We start from the raw sequence: 21,689 nt of genomic DNA on the forward strand, positions 1-21,689 counted from the left end.
AAGGCTCGTTCTATAAAACTACATTGGTTTCAGACGTCCATTCTGACCTCTTTATTGCGTGTTTTGTTCGGTTGTAGCGAATTTTGGAAAAAGCGCACACTTGTCCTGTGTTTCCTGCAATGACTACGAAAGTTACGTGTATTGCGAATTTTCCTGTTGAAGTATTCCATGACACCTTGAAAGGAAAAATATTCATTAGAATTTAATGGTTTGATTTTCCACAAAAAAATATCGCGAAATAGTAGGAAAATTGCCCAACTTCCGGCTTGTGTATACCAGCATCGATTACAGCATGCCAACTGGGATTTGCGACGCTGTGTAGAGCATGGTTTCCTCTATACCCAAAAGGAAACCGCACACTTCTAGGTGCTTTCGCGCTGCGAGCGCAGCGAGCTTTGCTCGTGTCTAGCACCCGCCACATTGAGATCTGGGAAGAAACGTTTCGTGGTATGTCGTTTTGCACTACTAGGGACTGCTAAAAAAATTTTCGGAAAAATTCGCGATAGTTTTCTGAGGGCCGAGCAGGTCCGCTGAATCGTTTCGCGTGGAGTCGCCCTGCTGGCAATCGGCCGACGTCGGCAACCTCCAGCAACTCGAGTTGCTCGGAATCGCTCCCCAACCGAAAACTTGAGAAGTTGCTCGTGCACCGGCCAATCAGCGAGAGGAGCATTGCCAGCATTGCCGCATGACTGCCGACGCCGTGATGTGATTTCGTTCGTGGGTTCATGGATTCAAATCTGGGAAAAAACGTTTTACTAACACCACACAAACATATCAACAGCAATTTTTTTGAAGATAATGATGGTCTTTTGGGGTAAAAAGATTTGATAAACAGCAGCTAAAGAAAAGACACCATCAGTTGGATTCGGATCCACATTCTCCGTAACGTTGCTTGTGGGTGGAGCTACCAAGTTGCTACGTGTGAACGCGTTCTCGAAATTGCTCATAAGATGCTGGTTTCAGTCGCTTCATGTTGCTGGAAAAAGTTGCCCCGCGTGAATGCAGCCTCATAAGCACAACAGCCTTCTCTGCATTTCCTTCAGAAGCCAGGTCTGTAGGTCTGTATCGCATAGCTGATTCCACAACATTTGAGGTCTACCTGCAGAAGATATTTCCTGCACACCCAACACACGTGTTCGATTACTAAACTTTTTTTAAAACGGACGGGAGCTATCCATTGAGTTCAAGGTGCTGCCATTCACGTGTCCCATTATCATTATATGCTATGTCCTTGGTAATACCTCTCGCCCTCTTTCACTCCCCTATGTAGGGGCGTAAACGGATGACAAATTTTGTTCAGTGTAAATACACGGCGTTCTTTTATCCTTTACACAATCTTTATATATTAAAAAAAGCTATGAGAGAAGCATAGATCTCGTTTTTGCGATTCAGTTATATGGCCTGGCGGACATCCTCTCGAGGAAACTATGTAACTACAAGATGACTAATTACCCGAAATTCATTAATTAGGGACTTTCGGGCAAAAGCGTGATAGGAGAATGGGAAATAATTATTGTTGAAAGCCACTGTATCGTTTAAAAATCCTGAAACGGCGCGTGCCGTGAAATGTCCATCGTCGAATTTCGCTATGCGCCGAAACATACGTATACAGTCAAACCTCGATTTATGAACAGCGAATGTTTCTCGAAAAAATGTTCACAAAACGACAGTGTTGGACGTAGTGGCGCTACTAGTAGCGCCGATACCGTATTCCTTACTTTTTTTCGGGGTGTCGAACCGCAAAAAATACGGGTTCGGTTCGGGTTCGGGTTCGCGTTGTTTTGATTTCGTTCCGGTTCAGTTCCGGTTCGGCCACACCAGAAATCGAACCGGTTCGCGAACCGGTTCAACGCTTCCGTTTTATATTTTCCATAAAACTGCTTTTATCAGGAAATGCGTGGCTAATAGCTTATACTGCTGTTGTCTGCATTGATGTCTCTAGCGGTGAGGTAGCCCTTTAGCGAGAGAAATGAGAAATGGATGAACACTTATTGCAACTAGAGTTCACGCTGTTGAAGCGGTGTAGTCCTGCTACTTTCTGTTCCCAAAATCTATTTTTTCACACGCACAGTGCCAGCAAGATACACTTGAACGAAGCCTAATAAGATGGACAGCGTAACATAGACGACAGTACATGCCGGCACACTGCCTTCGCAATCGCCTTCGTGAATCGATCTGAAACCGTACTGAAACATGTCTAAAATAAGCCTGCCAGCCTTACTCTGTCCGAGCTCACAGCAGTGTACTAGTTAATCCACAACACAACGGCAATGTGTCACGACACAACTGCGCTACCAATAAGCAGAACCACATTTACTTTTCAAACCACGACCAATCAAACAGGCACCGTTCTGCGTACGCTCCTTCTCCACTTCTCATGTTTCTGACTTGTTTAATTTGTACAGCTCACGTGTAAAGGGAAATCTTGGGCGCTTATTTGATCACATATTCGTCCTGTAGAGCTATATAACTGGCCTACTCCATTCGTGTTTCATTCGTCCGCGTGGCACCTCGTCTCTGAAGAGTAGACGCCACACCGCGTGCGTGGGGCGCTAGCCGCGGCGCTCACAAGGACAACTGCGCTTCAACATGTTAAAAAGACGCTGAAAGTATACTTACTATACGTCGTCGTCTGACTGCTAGGTGAACATTTCTGAAATCCATAGGCGCGTGAGGATGATACCAATGTGTCTTCGTTCGGGGATAGAGAGGAACTCTTATGCTGACTTCTTTTATGTCCGAACTGTTTTGTTGCGAACCGGTTACCGCTATTATTTTGTACGGTTCTGCTCCGGTTCGGGTTCAACAGTGTCATGAAAATTTCGGTTCGGGTTCGGGTTCGGTTCCGGCAAAAATAACGGTTCGGGTACGGTTTTCGGTTCGGGTTCGGTTCGACACCCTGCTTTTTTTAATAGCGGATTTTTACATACACATTTTAAATTGGTAACGGAAAAAGTATTTCCGCTGCAAATATAGATAGCGGCGGACTCTTTCTTCGCTACTGCTATTTTTCATAATATGGAAGACGTGGGACACAGATGAGCAAAGGCGAGATAACGGCGAAGCAGATTTTTTTTTCTTTTTATTCCTTTTAGTTGCTTGTAAATCAGGAAGACTGGCTCCATAAGCTAAGTGCAATCAAACATTTAGGAATATAAGTTTTGTTATTCTGTGCATTTCTTAAAACTTTATAGCTAACATTTGCGAAACACGAGCAGGTATGTATAACATACTGCATAATATGGACTACAAAGCTAGTTTCCCTCATAAAGTTGCAAAACTAGTGTGAGCGTGTTGATGGCATATTTCAAACTGTGTTTTACAACTTTATTGTTCGGAGCAGATAAACAAAGCATCGTATCATGACAAAAGATAGCGAGAGACACACAGACAACCACAGGGACGAGCTCTGAGTCCGAGCTCGTCGCTTTGGTTGTCTGTGTGTTTGCCCTAGCTTAGTCACGTCAAGTTACCAACTAGCCCAACGTTCCACCCTGTGCGAGCATCGTGTCATTTGGATCACGAATACGAAAATATCAGAAACGCAACGAGATATCGGCGTAGTCATCACTCCAAACGCATACCAGTGTCGACTTTGCTTTAAGGTGTATGTGCTGAAGGTGAAGCATTTTTGGTAACATAGAAATATTACTCTAACTCACACAGGTTGCCGAACGCGATCTACTTATTTTCTCACACAATATGTTACACTGTAGGTATATGAGCCACACAAAGTGAAGAAATAATAGTATTAGTCGTAAGTCAGTCAATGGCAACCTGCTTATTAATAGTGTTTGCTCACAGCATTAATATCGCTTGATTGACATTAATAATTTGCGTTATTAATTGCATTATTAATTTGCTTGGTGGCGGTACACGCGGTATATCTTTAAAGCAATTGATTGTTTACAGCGGTTAGCACACCTAGAGAAAGATTGCATTTCCTTTCTTCCTTTTTTTTTCTTCTTGTAAATGCTTCATTTACGGGGTAATCTGGCGCGCGTAGCCTTTTCCTGAAGAACTCATACAACCGGAAAAAGCGTATGAAACGGAAGTTTTTCGTATAGTCAAACGCTCTGTGAGTGAAGCCGTTTGTGGCTTGAAGAATTGAAGCAGGGGGTAGGCAGCCTACTTTACGAGCGAAACCTCTATCCGAAAAACGTCATCATGAGGTTGGTAGACAGATTGACATCGAAACAGATCTGAAGGGGAGGGCTGGGTACCACGAATGGGCTCTTGTTCTCTGCCTCCTATTCTAAGAAAAGTAGGACCGAAGGTGGCGTCCCTTTCAGGGGCCATCGGAATCCCATCAAGACCGTGGTTTTCGGGCGCGATCTTGTTCGCCCCCTAGCTTGGAGCGTAGCTCAACTCTACCAAACTGGTGGCGCTGTCGAACACTATGACGTCATTTGTTTACAAACAGGGAGAAGTATATTCTTGTGAGACCTAGTTTTGGTGAATTATACCAACAGCACTCAGAAGGCTGTCTATTCTTCTTGGAGACGTTGGCACTGGTGGAGTCGATTGTATGCAGGCGGTAAAGTTTGAGGTTGGGTTTCACGGATATCTCGAACAGCGTACTGCTATTGCAGAAAAACAGCCTTGTATTCGAAATATTCTGACGGGAAAATTATTAGATGCACATATGCGTTATGTGCATTAAATTATGTCTTAAATGCGCATCATCTCAAGGTTTAAGATCAATGTGAAATCATCACTGCGAAAGCAAAGGAAAGGAAATAATATGTCTTGGCTGTAAGTAATGGTATACTTTATGCTGCTTATGCTGGCTATGTGAGGGAACATAAACACAGCGCCGTCTTCAGACACATTCGGCAACGAGATGCCTACTCTAAGTACGTGTTGCCAAGAGAAGGGTACGGTAGCGGAAAAGTAGCGGCTAGTATTTACGTTACTATTATTTGGTAGCGGTAGCGGTATCGCGTTACTTTTTCAAATTAGTAGCGACGCTAGTATTGCGCTACCTTTTTGTGGAGTAGCGGGTAACGGTGTCCCGTTGCTTCGTTTTGGTAGCGGGTACAACACTACAAAACGAGGGAATTCATAAATCAAGGTCTTAAATGACGAGAAGAACACGTTTGGTTTCTCAGCGAAGTGTTCATAAAGCGAGGGAATTCACAAATTGAACGTTCATAAAACGAGGGTTGACTGTATATGAGCCGAAATCAAAACAGCGCGCCTTAGGTGCGGGTGATATCTTCGCCGACGGATGCTTATCTGGGCCGGAAAGCCGTCGATCTAGTCAGCAGATCAGCAGCTACTCCAATCGTCTCCGTCGCTCCAAAGCACGTGACCCTCTGACGTGCATGAGCGCTAGCTGCGCTCCCTGCCGACGCGGTTTCGGCTCATTTGCATATAAAAATTTGGCAATGTGTATTGTAACGCACGTGCGCGTTTCATGATTTTTAAAACATGGAATGGCTTTCAACGAAGATTATCTCCCATTCTGCTATCTCGCTTTCGCTGGAAATCCCCTAATTAGAGATATAATTAATGAACTTTAGGTAATTAGTCTTCTTGTAGTTACAGACTTTATTCGAGAGGATATCCGACTGGCCTTATAACTCAACTGTAGAAACGGCATATGTGCTGCTCTCATTGTAAAACAATATGTAAGGTATAAAAAAAACACCCCGTATAAACCCTCACGTTTGCACCGTCAGTATGCGAATCGTAGGCAAGATTAAGCAAGCACCTTTATTTTACGGCTTCGTTTCCTTCTATAGACTCTCTCGTGGATGATACCATTTGATATGATCGTATCTGCAAACTCGGCTTCAGACTCGGCCCGTCATTTGGTGAAGCCGCCGGGATTACCCAACAGAAACACGTTGGAGCATCCAAGGTCTGGCGAGGAATTGAGATTCTTCACCCCTTGACTTGAATGCCCTCTCCCATCCAAACGATTACTGGGCGGAAAAAAAGAAAGAAACGAAAGCTGGCCCCGCAGGAAATTTGCCCGTTTACTTTCACCCCGACGGAGGTGCATCGCCTCTCTCTGTTTAAGGCACAGAACCCAGGTGCAGTGAGATAACATGGCAGCGTGGTGGCACATCAGACTCGTTGTATGCACGTTTGCACTGTGCGCGCTATGGAAAGTTTGCGCTGCGGATGAGGATCATCCAGTTGTTCACGTCGACGAAGGTACCGTGGAAGGTGAAAGGATTACTTTCGAAGACAAGGAATTGGACGCCTTCTATAGTATTCCCTACGCAGAACCACCGATTGGTGAATTGCGGTTCGAGAAACCGAAACCGAAGAAGCCATGGAAAGGAACGCTGAGCGCTACAAGTAAGCCCCCACCGTGTCCACAAGTGGAGCTCATTTTTGCGAACAACATCGCGTTTAATTATTCCTACGCATCAGAAGATTGCTTGTACATAAATGTCCTCCGATCACCATGCTCCGACGCCAAACCGTGTTCCAACCGACCTGTCGTAATATTTGTGCACGGAGGAGCATTTCAGTGGGCGGATTCCAGCCTATTCTACTTCGATACCATAAACTTCGCAGCTTCGACAGGCACAATAGTGGTTAGTTTTAACTACAGGGTGGGTGTTCTCGGATTTTTTTCAACCGAGTCTTCTGACGTTCCTGGTAACATGGGTTTATGGGACCAATTGCTTGCCATGAAGTGGGTGAAGAAAAACATCGCAAAGTTTGGAGGAAATTCCGAAGATATCACTCTGTATGGACAAAGCGCGGGCGCAATGTCCGCAGGACTACACTCTCTAGTGCCGCACAGCAAGGGTCTCTTCAAGCGTGTGATTATGCAAAGTGGAACTGCACTGTCTACGCTTATGATGAACTCGTACACCGGTGTAAGCAGAGTGATTAACTTTGCGAGTAATCTTGGCTGCTACGACAACGACAGAGCCTGGAGCGAACAAGTATCATCAGTCGTAGCGTGCATGAAAAAGGTTGACGCTAGCGACATAATTGCTAAGCTTCGAGAACTGAAGTACACGCAGCAGATCTACGCACCGAGAGTCGACGGTGACTTTATGTCGGCACACCCGATCGAAATGGATCCTCTGAAAATATCGAGCATGGAAATTTTCGCCGGAACATGCCTGAATGAAGGTACTCTACTGGTCGAGAACCTGCGATACGTGTCGCCGGAACTGCTGAGTAGTCTTGCCGAAGATTACAGAACGGGTGCCACACTGGCTACAGCTGTGATTTTCGATATCCCTCTGGGAGCCAGTAAGAAAATAGTACAAGCCTACTACGGCGGATACGAGGTGGAACATAGTTTCCAGGAGGTGCTCAACATTCTTAGCGAAATGATCGGTGATGCTGTCTTCGACTGTCCTACAAACTACTTCCTGATGAAGGCAGCAGAGCAAGGCATCGCCACGTACAGATACGTTTTCGCCCATCGACCATCGCATAGTTTCTGGCCTAAGTGGTTAGGAGCCACCCATGGTGATGACGTTTCGTACACGCTGGGATCTCTACCACTGATGAAGGAGGCTGTAACCAACCCAGAATCGGAGTGGCGTTCCTTGGCAGAGCGACTGAATGCAACGGACTTCGACTACACTCCCGATGAAGAAGAATTAATGCACCAGCTTATAGGCACGTGGAATTCGTTCGCTGTTAATGGGTGAGTTGTTTTTGTGAATGCACTTGTGAAGTAAACCAGAAAAAAAAAAGAAGTGCATGCAATTTTGTTTTGTAGTTGTAGATGAACATTTCCCATTGATGTATATCTGCGGTTCATGTTTGACGACAACGTGGTAATAGGCACGTCTTTCGTCCAGAGATTTCGAAACTGTTGCTATCACGACATGACAATGTGCTCCACCGCCACTTCAACTGCGATCTCGCGAGTGGTGGCCTTGGTATAGAGGTCACGAACTTCGTATAATCAATATAGGTATAATTCGGGTTCACGCCCTCTGATGTCATCACTATGGGACGCGCCACACTGTGAAGCACGTTTGTCCAGTTAAATGTTTTGCTTATAAAAGCATGTACTACGACGCTTCCACCTTTCCTTGGTGCCGCTGACACTTGGATAAGGATCTTCGACCACAAAAATAGGAGGCCCGGTGCAAGTTTTCTGTTGTATATAATCACTGATTCTTTCCTATGTGTGTGAGGGTGATGATCTATTTATTCGCCGAGCGAAAACGTCATCTTAGTCAATGTAGTTGTTGAAAGGAATTGGAGGAAATGTTACTTAAACACAGTCAAAACCGTTTACCTACTATTTTTCAATACAGTCACGTTCTTGATACAATCATACACCGAGAAGGAAACATTCCTGTTCTTGTTTTCTTTCGTTTTCTTTTTTTCCTCCTAAAATGAAGCCACACCAGAACATGCGCACCTCCAATAAACACTGCCTCGTATTAACAAGCTCAACAAACTTGCCCTCTTGCCGTCACTATAGCATTCACTACACTACTCGGGCCAGCCAAGTCACAACCGTACCGTTTTTTCTCCTTGCTCCTGCAATTTGATCAGCCACTTCGTCGGCTGCGTCTGTTCTTCAAACAATGTCTCCGCATGTTTGCTCGCTTTTTCCCCTATCCTTTCGTTGATAGCGTCAACAGTTTTCAGGGAAGTAGTAGGTTGCGCAGGCATATGCGAGGTCATTTCCTCGCGTCTTTCTGTTTCATACAGCATACAGTTTCGCTTGGATTTCGTGACGGGCTGACAGCTTGCGTCACACTCTGCCAGACACAACGTGACCTCCGTCAAACCTAACCTCAAGCAGCATAATGTATTTCTTTATCCACGGGACCACCGAATTGTGCCACTCAACCGCTGCTGTCGATTCACAGTTCAGGTAACCTTGACGCCACCGTGCAGTTGTAATGCGGCCACCATCAGATAGGAAGATACTTGCTCATGCGGCCTCTTTCCTTTCTGTTTTCCTATGTTCGGCCTTCACCGTTACCGTCATAAAATTATTGCGCTAATAACGTTTTGCTGATATATCGATGTGAGGCACTTTTCTTATTTCCTGCGAACAGTTCGTATAACGTTTCGCGTTTTTAAATGCATGCTAACATTTTAATTTTCCTCGTTCTATATGTCACCAACGAAGCATTCAAATGCAAATGCGAGTTATCTGTCCACTTTCACCTTGAATTTGCAAACACAAGATTGTATTGTGTCCGTTTCGAGGAGCGTTAGGGGTCTTATTTGCCTTGTAAACATTTTAATTGGTTTGTTTGCTAACACTCTTTTGCAAATCCACTGTGAAACATTCAATTCTACAATTCTACAAGTTGTCAATCCAGATTATATAATGAGGAGCTTTGTCGCGGTTCAGTTTTTTTCTAGGATGATATCGATTGTGGAGCAGCGCAAGCTCCTCCACGGCTTTTCTGTTTGCGACGGATCCACAGACTGTGGCGTCGCTCATGATTATCTCGCGGCGTACACCCACCAATGATCTATTATTATCTGATTGCGTCGTATTGCATAACAAACATCATGCTTCTCATACAAAAAAGTGCAACAGCACCATGTTCGAGAGCTCTCCAATGAGCACACGTTCTAGGACTACCGCACTTCCCGTGAGATACACACCCCGTACCAGAATTCCTGTGGTTCATGTCATTCCGTGTGGACTGGACAGGTGCCAATAAGGCGGCACGTGGCGTGACATCAGCAAGCTTGGCCGAAGCCCATGGACTGTATTATTCACGCGTCGCGGTGTCCGTTGCCGACGAATTTTCCGGAACAAATGGGAGCTATTTTCTCTGGACGTCACGGCAGAAGGATCGGGACGCATCTCATGATGTATTTGTATTTTTCATTTTGTATTTTTAAATTGCATTGCATACTGATGAGACAACGTAATGAGGAAGTTTTTTACATGGTGAATGTAGCATGATTTCGAGGAATTTTAAATGCATTTCCTTGCTCTTTTATAAGATGCTTGAAAGTTTTGAAGAAGACGCAAGTTTTTTTATTCAGTCTAAGTTGTTAAGTTCAATGGTTTCATTCAGATTCAGGCAGTCCCCTTTGTGTTTCCCATTTCCTCGCTTATTTTATGTGATGACCACAGCAACGTCATGTACATGCATTGTTGTTGGTCCCCGTGTTCCGAAACGGAGTGGATCGCGAGATAAAAAAATTAGAGCTTTAGGAGAAAAAACAGAGCTTTATATATATATATATATATTTTAAATGAGAAAGAATGGTGTAAATGTGTATTCGTGCATGTGAATAGACCATTTCAGGAAATCCTAGTGCTCCTTGTGCACGCTTTGCACACTGGGAGATTACTGGAATAAGGAAGGGAGAACTGTCCTTCACGTCTGGTTTTTGCTGACCTTGACGCCTCGTGGACAATTGGCCGAGAGAGGACAAAACGAAACAGTTTGGAGACCTTCTCCTCCTTTCTGATAAGCAAGTTCCCATAGTCCAAAGCAGCGCTAACCTCTCTGGATTTTCTGAAGTCACCTATTGTGGTATATCCCACCGCTTTTTACTACGCTGGCTTTTTTGCCAGGTACGAACCGTACCATTGGCTTTCAGCCTGTATGATATTTCTTGTTTCTGATGAGCAAAACCTATAGAGAAAGAAAAGTTGCGAGAACACTTCTTTTTCAATTTTATGGTGTTTGTCTCGTTACTTGTGCCACTCATGGTCGCAGCAACGAAATAGGATATACACGAAACGAAAACTTAATGGTCGCGTTTTGTAATGATATGCAGAACATGTTTTTGTCTTTTGTGGTTCAGCTGGAATTTTCTGTCGGAATTGCACTAGGTACGAGGAATATGTTAAAGTTTACAAAGCTCACGCGCATGAGCCAGTTTTCATTCAAGCAAGAAAAACTGTGTTTCACGACGAATGCTTCGGCATTCTGTTGATGTCAAATTTAGCTGCTGCCCCCCCCCCCCCCCACCCCGTTGGGGTACTCGCAAACTACCAGCAGTTGAAGCATGAATCACAACGCAATATTCAGCACAACTCTGTGATGAATGTTTCGTCGCTCACATAACTATATAGAGGAATGTAGCTGCACCGAATTCAGACAACTTGTTGTGACTTTCTGTGTTGTCTATTCTTACTTTAGGAAGCCGAAGATACCAGACACGGATCAAGACTGGCCAAAATACTCGGAAAAAAGCCCCGACTTCATATATCTACAGCCCCACAACTTCACCAAAGGCATCGGTCCGAAGCTGGACCGCTGTGAGCTCTGGAAGCCGTACCTCTTGAGGCAGTGAGTATCTGTGCAGTGGTGATCTACAGGGTGTTACCCTATAAAAGTCTACCCGTGCCGCCACGCCGTATTCGCCAGTTACTCAATGGAGGTGGCACATTGTGCGATCTTTATACAAAGCTCATAAGGACATTTAATCGTGGTAAATTTCAAAGTGATTGAGTGCCGCAGCACGAAGTTATAACTCAAAACGTGCAATTTCCATAGTCAAAACAAACAAGATGGCGGCGTTGAGAAGAGCACTTGACATGCTGTTCCCCACACGACAACGTGTCGCATATCCTGCCAGCCGGATGGAACGGCAGTTTTCATTTCGTTTTCGTGTAACTGTCGTATTTTGCTCAGAAGTAAGCAACGTGAGGAACGAAAAATGCTGACGCATACTAAGCAGACGACACCCAAAAGGGATGTCGTCTGCTAACTGAGAGGCGCCATCTTGGCTGTTTTGACTACTGGAACCTCACGTTTTGAGCTATAACTTTGCGTTACGGTGCTCAATCACTTCGATATTTACCATGATGGAATGTCCTTATGAGTTTTATACGTAGGCAACACATTGTACCGCCTGAATTGAGTAATTGGCGAGCACGGCATGCCGGCGCGGGTAGACTTTTATAGGGTAACACCCTGTACACTATGTAATTGCGTAAAGTATGTAAACAGACGCTCATTTTACCGTTGTTTATCCGCTTTGCAGTTCTTTTTTTTGCAGATTCTTTTAGCAGTTATGATCAGACGCCTGCTACGTGGGTTTCGCATGCGTATTTCAGTTAAAACTTATTTCGTGGTAACCACGTATATTTAATTCAAAACAGAAGAACGTAGTATACTTGCGCCAACCACGATGTGAGAGGGGCGGTTCACAGACGTTGAGGTTCACAGGGAAAACGACTAACAGACAATGACGTAATTCATAAACGTATATGTTCATGCAACTACGTAGTGCGACACAAAGATAAGAAGGCGCGCTACGCAATTCCAACTTCACAATGTGGCATCTAAGTTATGCTATGTGAATTTCTGAATACGGTAGTCAGGTTGATGGAGATGGAGATTGGATTAGACTAGATTAGAGTTAAGAGAATAAAATAGAGATTGAGACATAAACAGATAAGCAGGGTATTTTTGTAAAAGAGCTGTGCGGGCAGCAGAGATGTCACTTTTGCAGGTGGGCGAGGCGGACATTCTGTCGAAGAGTGTATATGTCGCAAGTCGATGACTAATTACCCAAATTAATTAATTAGCTTCCTAATTATACGTTTTCTAAGAAATGTGAGAAAAAGAAAATTTGACCTAGTCATTATTTAAAACCATCCTCCTTTTTTAATACCGTAAAAATACTTTGAGATATCCATTACCAAATTGTGTGATGCAAACGAGTTGAAAAAGAAACGAAGCGCATCATATAGCTCAGGAAGAACAAGGACCATTCACTACGGAGGGCTACGTGCTTTGAGGTGTTGGAGCTGATTGCAGTTGGCCCTGATATGCTGATAACGCCATCGTCTTTCCCCCTCTCTCTTTCATCCCTCTCTTTTACCCTCCCTTGGTGCACCATATATATATATAATTGGGTGTTTACGTCGCGAGACAACTGAGATCATGAGCGACGCCACAGCGGTCGGTCTGTGGATTGCTTTTGCCCACCTGAGGGTTCTTTAACGTGCAATGAAAGCTCATCACACGGCACCCCGTATTTAACGTCCCTCGCGGAAGACGGCGTGTCTAAGCAACTTGTACCTTGGTGCACCAAGCCGCCAACTCAGAGCAGGCTAACCGCATGTTCTCCCAAAACATCAGTCACCTCCCCCCCCACCCCAAACACACAATTGTTAACATGCACCCGGGAGGAGCAGCGTTGGGTGATCAGGGCCGCGTTGTTGGCGTTCGCAGGTGAGCGCAGCTCGTCACCGTTGCCAGAGCGACGGCGCGTCCGCGTGACCGTCACCGTCACGTGCAGCTAAAGCGGTGTCGCAGGCCACTTTCACACCGTCGCTGCGCTCCTCGGTTTCCGTCATCAGGGTGAGGGTGACAGCCGGCGGAAATCTTAGCGTCATTCGTCGCCAGTAAGAGTCACGAGAACTCAAACATGGCGGAGCTTTATGCATATTTCGCGGATGTGGGCATCGGTGAAAAATGAAATCGTCGATGATGTGGTTCGCGTATTTCGTCCACTTACTTTCCTCCCCGGGCTCTGTTCCCTCGTGTATGGCCATGCCGCCACCTCCACCAGTGCTAAGATGTCCGTTAGGCTGGCCCGTACATTCCTGCGAACGCGGTATCGTTTTCCGGTGCGGATGGCGAAAAGCCCACGGATATGCATCGCAGAGTGTTGAAGCAGTATGGAGACGCGTATGTGTCACTTCGACAAGTGTACGAGTGGGACAAAAAGTTCCAATGTGAAGACGCACCTCGCTCCGTCCGGGCTCACGCTTTGACGACGCCGGAAACTATCGCTGGAGCCGAACGGCTCATGTGCAGAAACCAGCTTGTTACCATCACAGAGGGAAACCCTGAGACACGAAGAAAAAGACACGCGCGCACACACACACACACCGAGAGTTGATGTGTGTGTACGTATTGTCTTTTTCTCCGTGTCTCAGGGTTTCCCTCTATGATGATGTTTCACCAGCTAGCCTGCGCCTTGTCCCTTCTCCATGTAGCGTCACCGTCGATAAAATGACTGAAGAATAGAACATTGCCCCGGCGTATCATGTCGTTTCTGACATTCCGCAGTACTACAAAGTATCTGCCAAGTGGGTACGGAAACCCCTTTCCCACGACCTTAAGGAGCGGCATGTGGATTGCGAGACGGTATTACGACCCTGTGAAACCGATATAGATAATTTTCTTCGACGCATTGTCACCGGTGACGATTGCGGGACCAACTACCCAGGCCGAGTGAGCAAGCTAGGAGTGGTGGCACGCTACGTCGCCAAGACGAAAGAAGTTCCTGGCAGCTCCCACTGCGGGCAAGCTCATGTTCACGGTCTCCGGGACCATAGAGAGCCAATAGTGGAACATAACCATGGCCAAGGGACTCACCGCAAACAGTGCATCAAACTGCGGCCTGCTTGAGAATAACTTGAATCCCACTACCAGGGCAAAGCGTCGTGGTTTTCTCAGCTGTCGTGTGTTGCTGTAGCACCACAATGCGCTCCACCCACCCACCCCCAACACACACACGACACATATGAGAGCGGAAAATATCACAGTTCTGCGTTTCGAGTGCATCTCGCATCCGCCGTACTCACTGGACCTCGTACCGAGAGACTTTCATCTATTCGGACCCCTCAAAGGGGGATCTCGACGGAATGAAGTTGAACGGCTCTCAGGGCAGAAGACGGTGACCTGAAAGCAGCGGTGCTTCGGAGTCAGTGATAAGACTTTTTCCCACGTGACATGCATGAATTGGTGAAGCGTTGACGCACATGTGTCGAAGGCGGGGCGACTACGTTGAGAAGTGATAAAATGTCTTTTCTGATATCTCTGATATTATTCAAATAAACAAAAACCCGAGTAGCTGTGCAACCTTTGGTATACTCGCAGCTGAAATGCAGCTACAGCTGCGTTGCTGCGCATTGTGAACAGACTTAAAACGATTCTTTCTCTGTGTTTGAGAGTCCTTAGCCTATAGTATGTTAATATTCCGAAATTATCGCTTACAAATTCATTGCAACTCGAACCCTGTTCAGATGTTTAGGAATCTTTCCAATTTTTTCTGAACGAGTTCGTATTGCAAGTACACAAGACAAGAATCTTCACTTAGGCCCTTCCTCGGCGGGGCCATCCTGGCGAAAGGCCTGGCGTCTTGTGCTTTCCCCTCCCGCTAGTTGCATCACCACACCTCACGTGATACCCAACGCTGCATCATGCAACCTTTGCAGCGTGCTTCTTCCGTGACTCACCGCGCCGCGACATCTGGGACACACAAAGCACCCACGCTATCCGATGCTTAACTCCGCATATACAGCTGTCGCCGTAAAAAGAAATCGCAGTTACTTTTGACTCTGCCTCGTAGAAGATCAGTAGGCATTCCCAGAAATCCGGGACACGGTTTCTTAAAGTTGGCTTGACCAGCGTACTCGCTGCCCTGCATTGAAGCAATGCATTCCACCTGGATTTGTTAGAATATCTGTTGACGCTGAGCTTTAGAAAGAAAAGCCCACACATGGGTGTTGCTGTGAGAGGCCCATCGATGGTGTACTAGTGGAATGGAAGCGCAAGAGCGTCGCAGTTTTGTTCCTGGAGGACTTATTTGCGCCGTGTTGGCTTCATGGCAGAATGCACTGTTGTGCTATTTTTGTTGTACTTGGCTAAAACAGTGGGTTCTCCAGAAAAAGCACATGTAGGACATGAAAGTTGAATTTGCCTTGTACGCTTTGCAACTTTGTGCGCTGTTGTGGGACGCTGCAATTTTGTTCCCACGACAAAAGAAGTATTGACAAGGTCGGTGTGGCTTGCGAAGCGTCTGTACCTTCATTCGTGGAGGCAGACGGTATAGGCAGTGTTGGCTCAGTGGTAAAGATGTGGGTCAATGCTTTCGGGGGCCGTTGTTCGATCCGCGGTTGGCTCGGTTTCCTTTTTTTTTTGTTCTTCTTTCTTTTTTTTTTTTAGAGGTAGTTAAACAGAGGTAGGTATGAGAGTAACGGCAGGGCGAGAGCGTCAGAGTTTTGGCTTAATAATGCCGTACTGGACCTATGCCACACTGCATGGCGTTCAGTTTGATTTAGTTGCCCTAATGCTGTGTGATCGCCTGTGCAGTTAATATGTGAATAGTAGATGACTTCCCCTTGCACTCCCACTTACTTCACCACTACACGGATCCCCGTTTTGCACAATACCACGCGCGTTTGTTGTAATGTAGATTATTGTCAATCACTTAAAATAAATTTTGGACTTGTGGCATAAACGCCCTTTCTTGACTGTAAACTCCAGGTCGATGTGAAAACGGAATCAATTATGTGGATCAACTTTGACGCGCTCTAATGGTAAGGGTATTTAAGATGAACGAATTACCACGCGTGTTTGTTGTAGCGTGGATACATGGTCCATTTACGATAAATTTGGGACCTGTAACGAATGCAAACATCTCAGGGAAAAGAGCTGTAGCTTAAACGTCCTTGTCCCTGTCAAGGTGGATCTCATCAAATTTTCATGGATAGAGGTCGACCTGACACCGAATCGTGACGCGGGTACACTTGAACGCTTTATAATGGCGAAATTAATAGAAATGCATAAAGTGGCACGCCTGTTTGTTGTAGTGTATATGCTTGTCCATCATTTACCATCAATTTCAAACATGTGGCTTAAACGTCCTTTGTTCCCTGTCAAGGCGGAACTCATCAAATTTTCATTCATCGAGATCGATGTGACGACGGAGTCCTGGTGAAAGCCAACTTGGACGCGCTCTAATGGTGAAACTAAATAGGATGCACAAAGTTACAAGCATGTTTTTTTTTTTTTTTTGTAATGTAGATTTTTTAATGTAATGTATATCGAACTTGTGGCTTAAACGTCCTTTGTTCCCTGTAAAGACACAACTCACCAAATTTTCATTCGAGGTCAATATGATGACGGAACCAATTATGCGGGTCAGCTTTGACGCGCTCTAATGGCAATTGGAATTAAAGTGAAGAAATTCCTACGCATGCTTTTCGCAGTGTAGATGCATTTCAATCATTCAACATAAATTCCGGACATGTGTCTTAAACTTCCTTTATTCTCTAACTCGCCAAATTTTTTGTTCTCATGCAGCGTTGTGCAAGGATTAATCTCCTTACGGGTTAACTCGTTCTAATAGCAAAATAATGAATATGTTAAAAATACCATGCGTGTTTATTGTCATATACATGGTGTCCCCGCTAAATGTGACCATATTTTTTAAAAGTATATTTATCACTTTTTCCGAGATGAAATCAATTGCAATGTATCACATGCTGAAGGACGCTCTCTAAATAGGCATTAGGAGACTCCTAAGGCAATGCCTTAATTAAGTTTCAGTAATTAGCTTTTTAATTATGAATGCTACGAAGTTGTTCCAATGAGAACATCTGACCTCTTCGGTCACCAAATACCAAAGCCGTTTTCAGAACAAAAATTCGTTCGATAGATCGTTCGCAGAAAAAAAAATCGTGAAGGAACACCATTTCTTTCTTTATTTTATTTATTACACATCTCTAGAGTCGCGTCTTTCCTTCACCCCCAACACGAGAGAATAAAAGAGCACACTATCGCCTCTTGCGTCCGTGAAAAAGATTTAAACTAAAACGGAAAATGCAGCTCAAGATAAGGGCAGCTCCGATAGAGTCACCCGATACATTTGTTTTTGTTTTCTTTCCGCAAGTTAAAGCCAATCTTCGACGCATGAGTCGGCACTGTGCTCTTTCACTCTATCGCATCGGGGGTCAACGAAAGACGCTTTTTCCAAGATGCACAATGAACAGAATAAAGAAAAAAAAGTGTTCACGGATTTTTTTCATACGATATATCGAACAGACTTTTGTTCTGAAAACGGCTTTGGTATCTGGTGACCGAAGAAATCAGGCTCATTGGAACAACTTCATAGCTTTTCTAATTAAAACGTTACTTATTGAAAGAATTAAGACATTGCCTTAGGAGTCTGCTAATGCCCTCCTAGGGAATGCCCTTGAGCATACGCTATATCTCAAATTGATTTCATCTCGGAAAAAGTGATATATTTAAAAAAAATATGGTCACATTTAGCTGGGATACCCTGCATACAGGGTACGTGAAGTAAGACTGAATGAATTTGATGAAATCCGTTTCCATGTTTTCAGGAGCAGCGTGATGTCAGTATCGTCAAACGGTGACAGTGAGGGTGATAGGAAAGAGCGGCTGCCCGAACTCACGCAACTCTCAACGATATTGCATTTTCGCTCAGTTTTTAAGGGCACGGAGAAGTGTTACTGTTTCGATTCCTGCTGACTAGACTTCTCAGGGTTGTGCTCTCCAAATTTGGAATTGCGCGCTCAGCTTGTTTTCAGGAATTATGAAGATTCATTACAAAATAATTAACGGCCGCACTAATTACATTGATAAGACATATGCCGTCCACAGCTATTGCACTCGAGTACATTGTGCTGCTTGGGCATCTCTCTTCCTTTTGTCTTTGATTCGAGTGCCTATTTGAGCAACACCTCCAGGATATGGAAATGGCCTGTGCCCTGCGTCACACTGAAAGGCCTGCTGTTACTATTGTTACACATACGCCGGCACATTTCTCTCAGAAGTCGCCCCGGGACACACATTGGTCATCGTCGAAGGCATCCCCATTCCACACAGAGAGAACAAAAAATGGACCAGGGCTAGCCTTACAAGTGGCAATCACCCCGTTCCACACGCTACGAGCAGCAGCCCACAATTCTGAGCAGCAGCACAGCGAAGAAAAGTTTGGCAAAGCTTATCAAAGCTGATTCATCACGTTTACATTCTGCGCTTGGCAATTGCTGCTGATAGCCGGGCTCCGCGCGCGATATCTGATTTACAAATTCCCTTTCTCGTCTGCCCACGACTCATTCCGTCTTCCTTCCTCCTCGCCGCATACTTTTCTTTCAAGTTGGCTTTCTTACACGTTCTTCTGCTATCAGGCAGAACCTGCATCAGAGGCGGTGTCCCTGAATTCTGGTCATGCACGTGCATTATCACGCAAGAGCTGCCTTGAGCTGTACATGTGCTTGCTATCTTTTACACTTATGCCGAATTCGCTTGGTCAAAATGTGGCAACCTGGCCTAGCCTTCGGAAATTGCTAGCCTTGTGCCTGCGGCAGGTCATGGGGCAGTTTTCACCCGAACATGGGTGTCCAGAAGCTAGCACTTGTAGCCGCTTGGATCACGCTAGGCATCGCGGTCGCTTGTGTTCCGGTTCCCTCGTCTGCTAACCCATGTTAACTTTGGCTTGCGGGCCAATCAGGGTCAATGCGGGCTCCCGCGGTGTGTATGTGATGACACCGGCTATACAGGTTTTTACCATACAAAACTCTTCCTCACCGGCATACCGTGCTCCAGTGGCACATTGTGTGGTCTACGTATAAAGCTCATGAGGATATGCACTCGGTCAATTTCGAAATGATTGAGCACCGCAGCGCAAAGTTATAACGTGCAATTGCCGTTGTCAAAACAATCAGGACGGCAGTGTTGAGAAGAGCAGTGGACATGCTGCTTCGCAGACAGCGACGTGTCGCATATCCTGTCAGCGGGAAGGAACTGCGGTTTTCATTTCGCTTTCGTGTAACTGTCGCATTTTGCTCCCGAAATGGGCAATGAAATTGAGGAACGAAATTGCCGACGTAATAGGGGGGGGGGGACCTCTCCCTGTCTGTAAACAAATGACGTCATAGTGTTCGACAGCGCCACCAATTTGGTAGATTTGAACTACGCTCGAAGCTAGGGGCGAACAAGGCCGCACCCGAAAGTTACGGTCTTGAGGGGATTACGATGGTCTCTGAAAGGGACGCGACCTTCGGTCCTACTTTGCTTTCAGTAGGAGGCAGTGAACAAGTGCCCATTCGTGGAACCCAGCTCTCCCCTTCCGATTTGTTTCGGTTTCAGTCTGTCTACCAACGTCATGATGACGTTTCTCGGGTAGAGGTCTATTAGCAGACGACAACCAAAAGGGATATCGTCTGCTTATACTGAAAGGCAGTGAAATAACATAACGCGGAGACGTCTATGCCTGCCAAAGCGACACGTCGCCGTCTGGGGAGCTGCGTCTCAACTGCGCTTCGCAACACCGCCATCTTGGTTGTATTGACTTCGGAAATCGCACGTTTTGCGTTATAACTTTGCGTTGCGGTGCTCAATCACTTCGAAATTTGCCATGATTGAATGCCCTTCGGAGCTTTCTATTTAGACAACACAATGCTCCACATACATTGAGTAATTGACGAGCCCGGCATGTCGACGCCGGTAGACTTTTATAGGGTAAGACCCTGTAGTTGGGCAACCCGCTGCCCTGCTGTATAGAGGCCGTGGGGGTCGCCGGGCACGTCTCGGTCGTGCTGTGTTAAGAATTTCCTCGGTGTCGGTGCCAACGTCCAGGATTGGTTGGTCCGATGATGACTTCAGTTGTGTAGATATCGCCTCTCTTTTGCTTTGGACCCTCCGGCGTCGTCTTTTCTATCTCGTATGCGCCGTGGTTGATTTTGGTTACCTTGTAGGGTCCGTAAAAGGCAGGCGAAAGTTTGCTTTCGCGAATGTGCGTATACTGTACAAAACATTGTCACCAAGTGCAAAAGTTGGCTCACGGTGCCTTCAGTCGACAGTTTTCTTCATTTGGGCTAGGTGCTCTGTGAGGCTTGCGCGTGCCGCTTCTCTCTTCCCTGTGATATTTTCATCGCGGGCTTCTGCATCGGTTTCGAGCTCGTTGTCGATGAGGTATCTAGGAGAAAAGTTGAAGAGAATTTCAAATGGAGTGACCTGGAGGCCTGCGTGTAGTTGCTTGTTTACTTGGAACGTTGTTCTTCGCAGGTAGTCGCTCCAATTGTGGATGTCTCCATTGACGTTCTTTCGTAGAATGTGCAAAATTTTGCTATTGGCACGTTCCACGAGCCCATTGGTTTCTGGTGCATACGGGACTGTCGGTACTCGTCTGATGTGTCGGTCTTCAAAGTATTCTTGCGCAGCTCGTGATGTTAGTACCTTGTCATTATCAGTGATGATCACTTCTGGTGTTCCAAAAGCGTGCAGGATGTCGTCCTCGATGAATCGTAACAAGTGTTCTGCGGATTTGTCTCTGACGGCCCTTGTGATTATAGATCTCGTTGCCAGGTCTACTGCGGTGATAAAATAATTATTTTCATCGTTGGAGTTGATTGGTCCCACGTGGTCTATTGCGATTGCCTGGAATGGTACGTCTGGGGGTTCTCTTGGTAGCAGTCTTCGTGGCTGCACGCCAGTTGGTGTGTTGTATTGCTGGCACTGATCACAGCCCTTGACGTATGCAGTGACGTCACGTGACATTCCTGTCCAATACTATCGTCTTTTGATTCTGGAGATAGTGCGCTGAGCATCTCCATTACCGCCGTTGTCGTGGTAGCACTGTAACACTGCTTCTTTGAGAGATGATGGAATCACCATCTGTAGGACCTCTTTCCCATTGAGTGTGGTAACATACATTAAAGTTCCGTTTTTAAGCTTGTAGTCCTTGTGGCTCTCTTCGCCTTCTTCGAGCGCAGTCATGATCTGTTTCAGATCTTTGTCATTTCGCTGTGCTATGTTGATGCGAGAGTCTTCAGCTCGTATCACACACACATGTTGGACTTTGGTAGGGATGCGTGAAAGACCGTCGGCCGTTACATTATTTTTCCCAGGCATGTGTTGTAGTGTGAAGTTGTATGTCGAAAGGTCTAGCATTATGCGAGCGAATCGTCTGTTCGGATCCTTTTTGGACATTATGTGGCTGACTGCCCAGTTGTCTGTGAAGATGTCGAAAGCAGGGAGGCGGCGCAT

At 45.7% G+C, this 21,689-nt stretch overlaps 1 protein-coding gene across 2 annotated transcripts in view; it reads left to right on the forward strand.

Annotated features, from left to right (window-relative positions):
* Positions 1 to 21,689, forward strand: part of LOC135385714 (cholinesterase 1-like) — a 71,849-nt gene that overhangs the window by 45,018 nt on the left and 5,142 nt on the right. The window contains exons 1-2 of one of the 2 annotated variants that reach the window (XM_064615192.1): positions 5,946 to 7,630; positions 11,070 to 11,219. In XM_064615192.1, coding sequence (XP_064471262.1) covers positions 6,057 to 7,630; positions 11,070 to 11,219 — 1,724 coding nt within the window. In that variant the 5' untranslated portion in view covers positions 5,946 to 6,056. Of the gene's footprint in view, positions 1 to 5,945; positions 7,631 to 11,069; positions 11,220 to 21,689 lie in introns of those variants that run through there. The other variant, XM_064615191.1, reaches the window with a different exon arrangement.

The sequence above is a fragment of the Ornithodoros turicata genome, chromosome 2, assembly GCF_037126465.1.
Source record: "Ornithodoros turicata isolate Travis chromosome 2, ASM3712646v1, whole genome shotgun sequence".
Taxonomy (NCBI): domain Eukaryota; kingdom Metazoa; phylum Arthropoda; class Arachnida; order Ixodida; family Argasidae; genus Ornithodoros; species Ornithodoros turicata.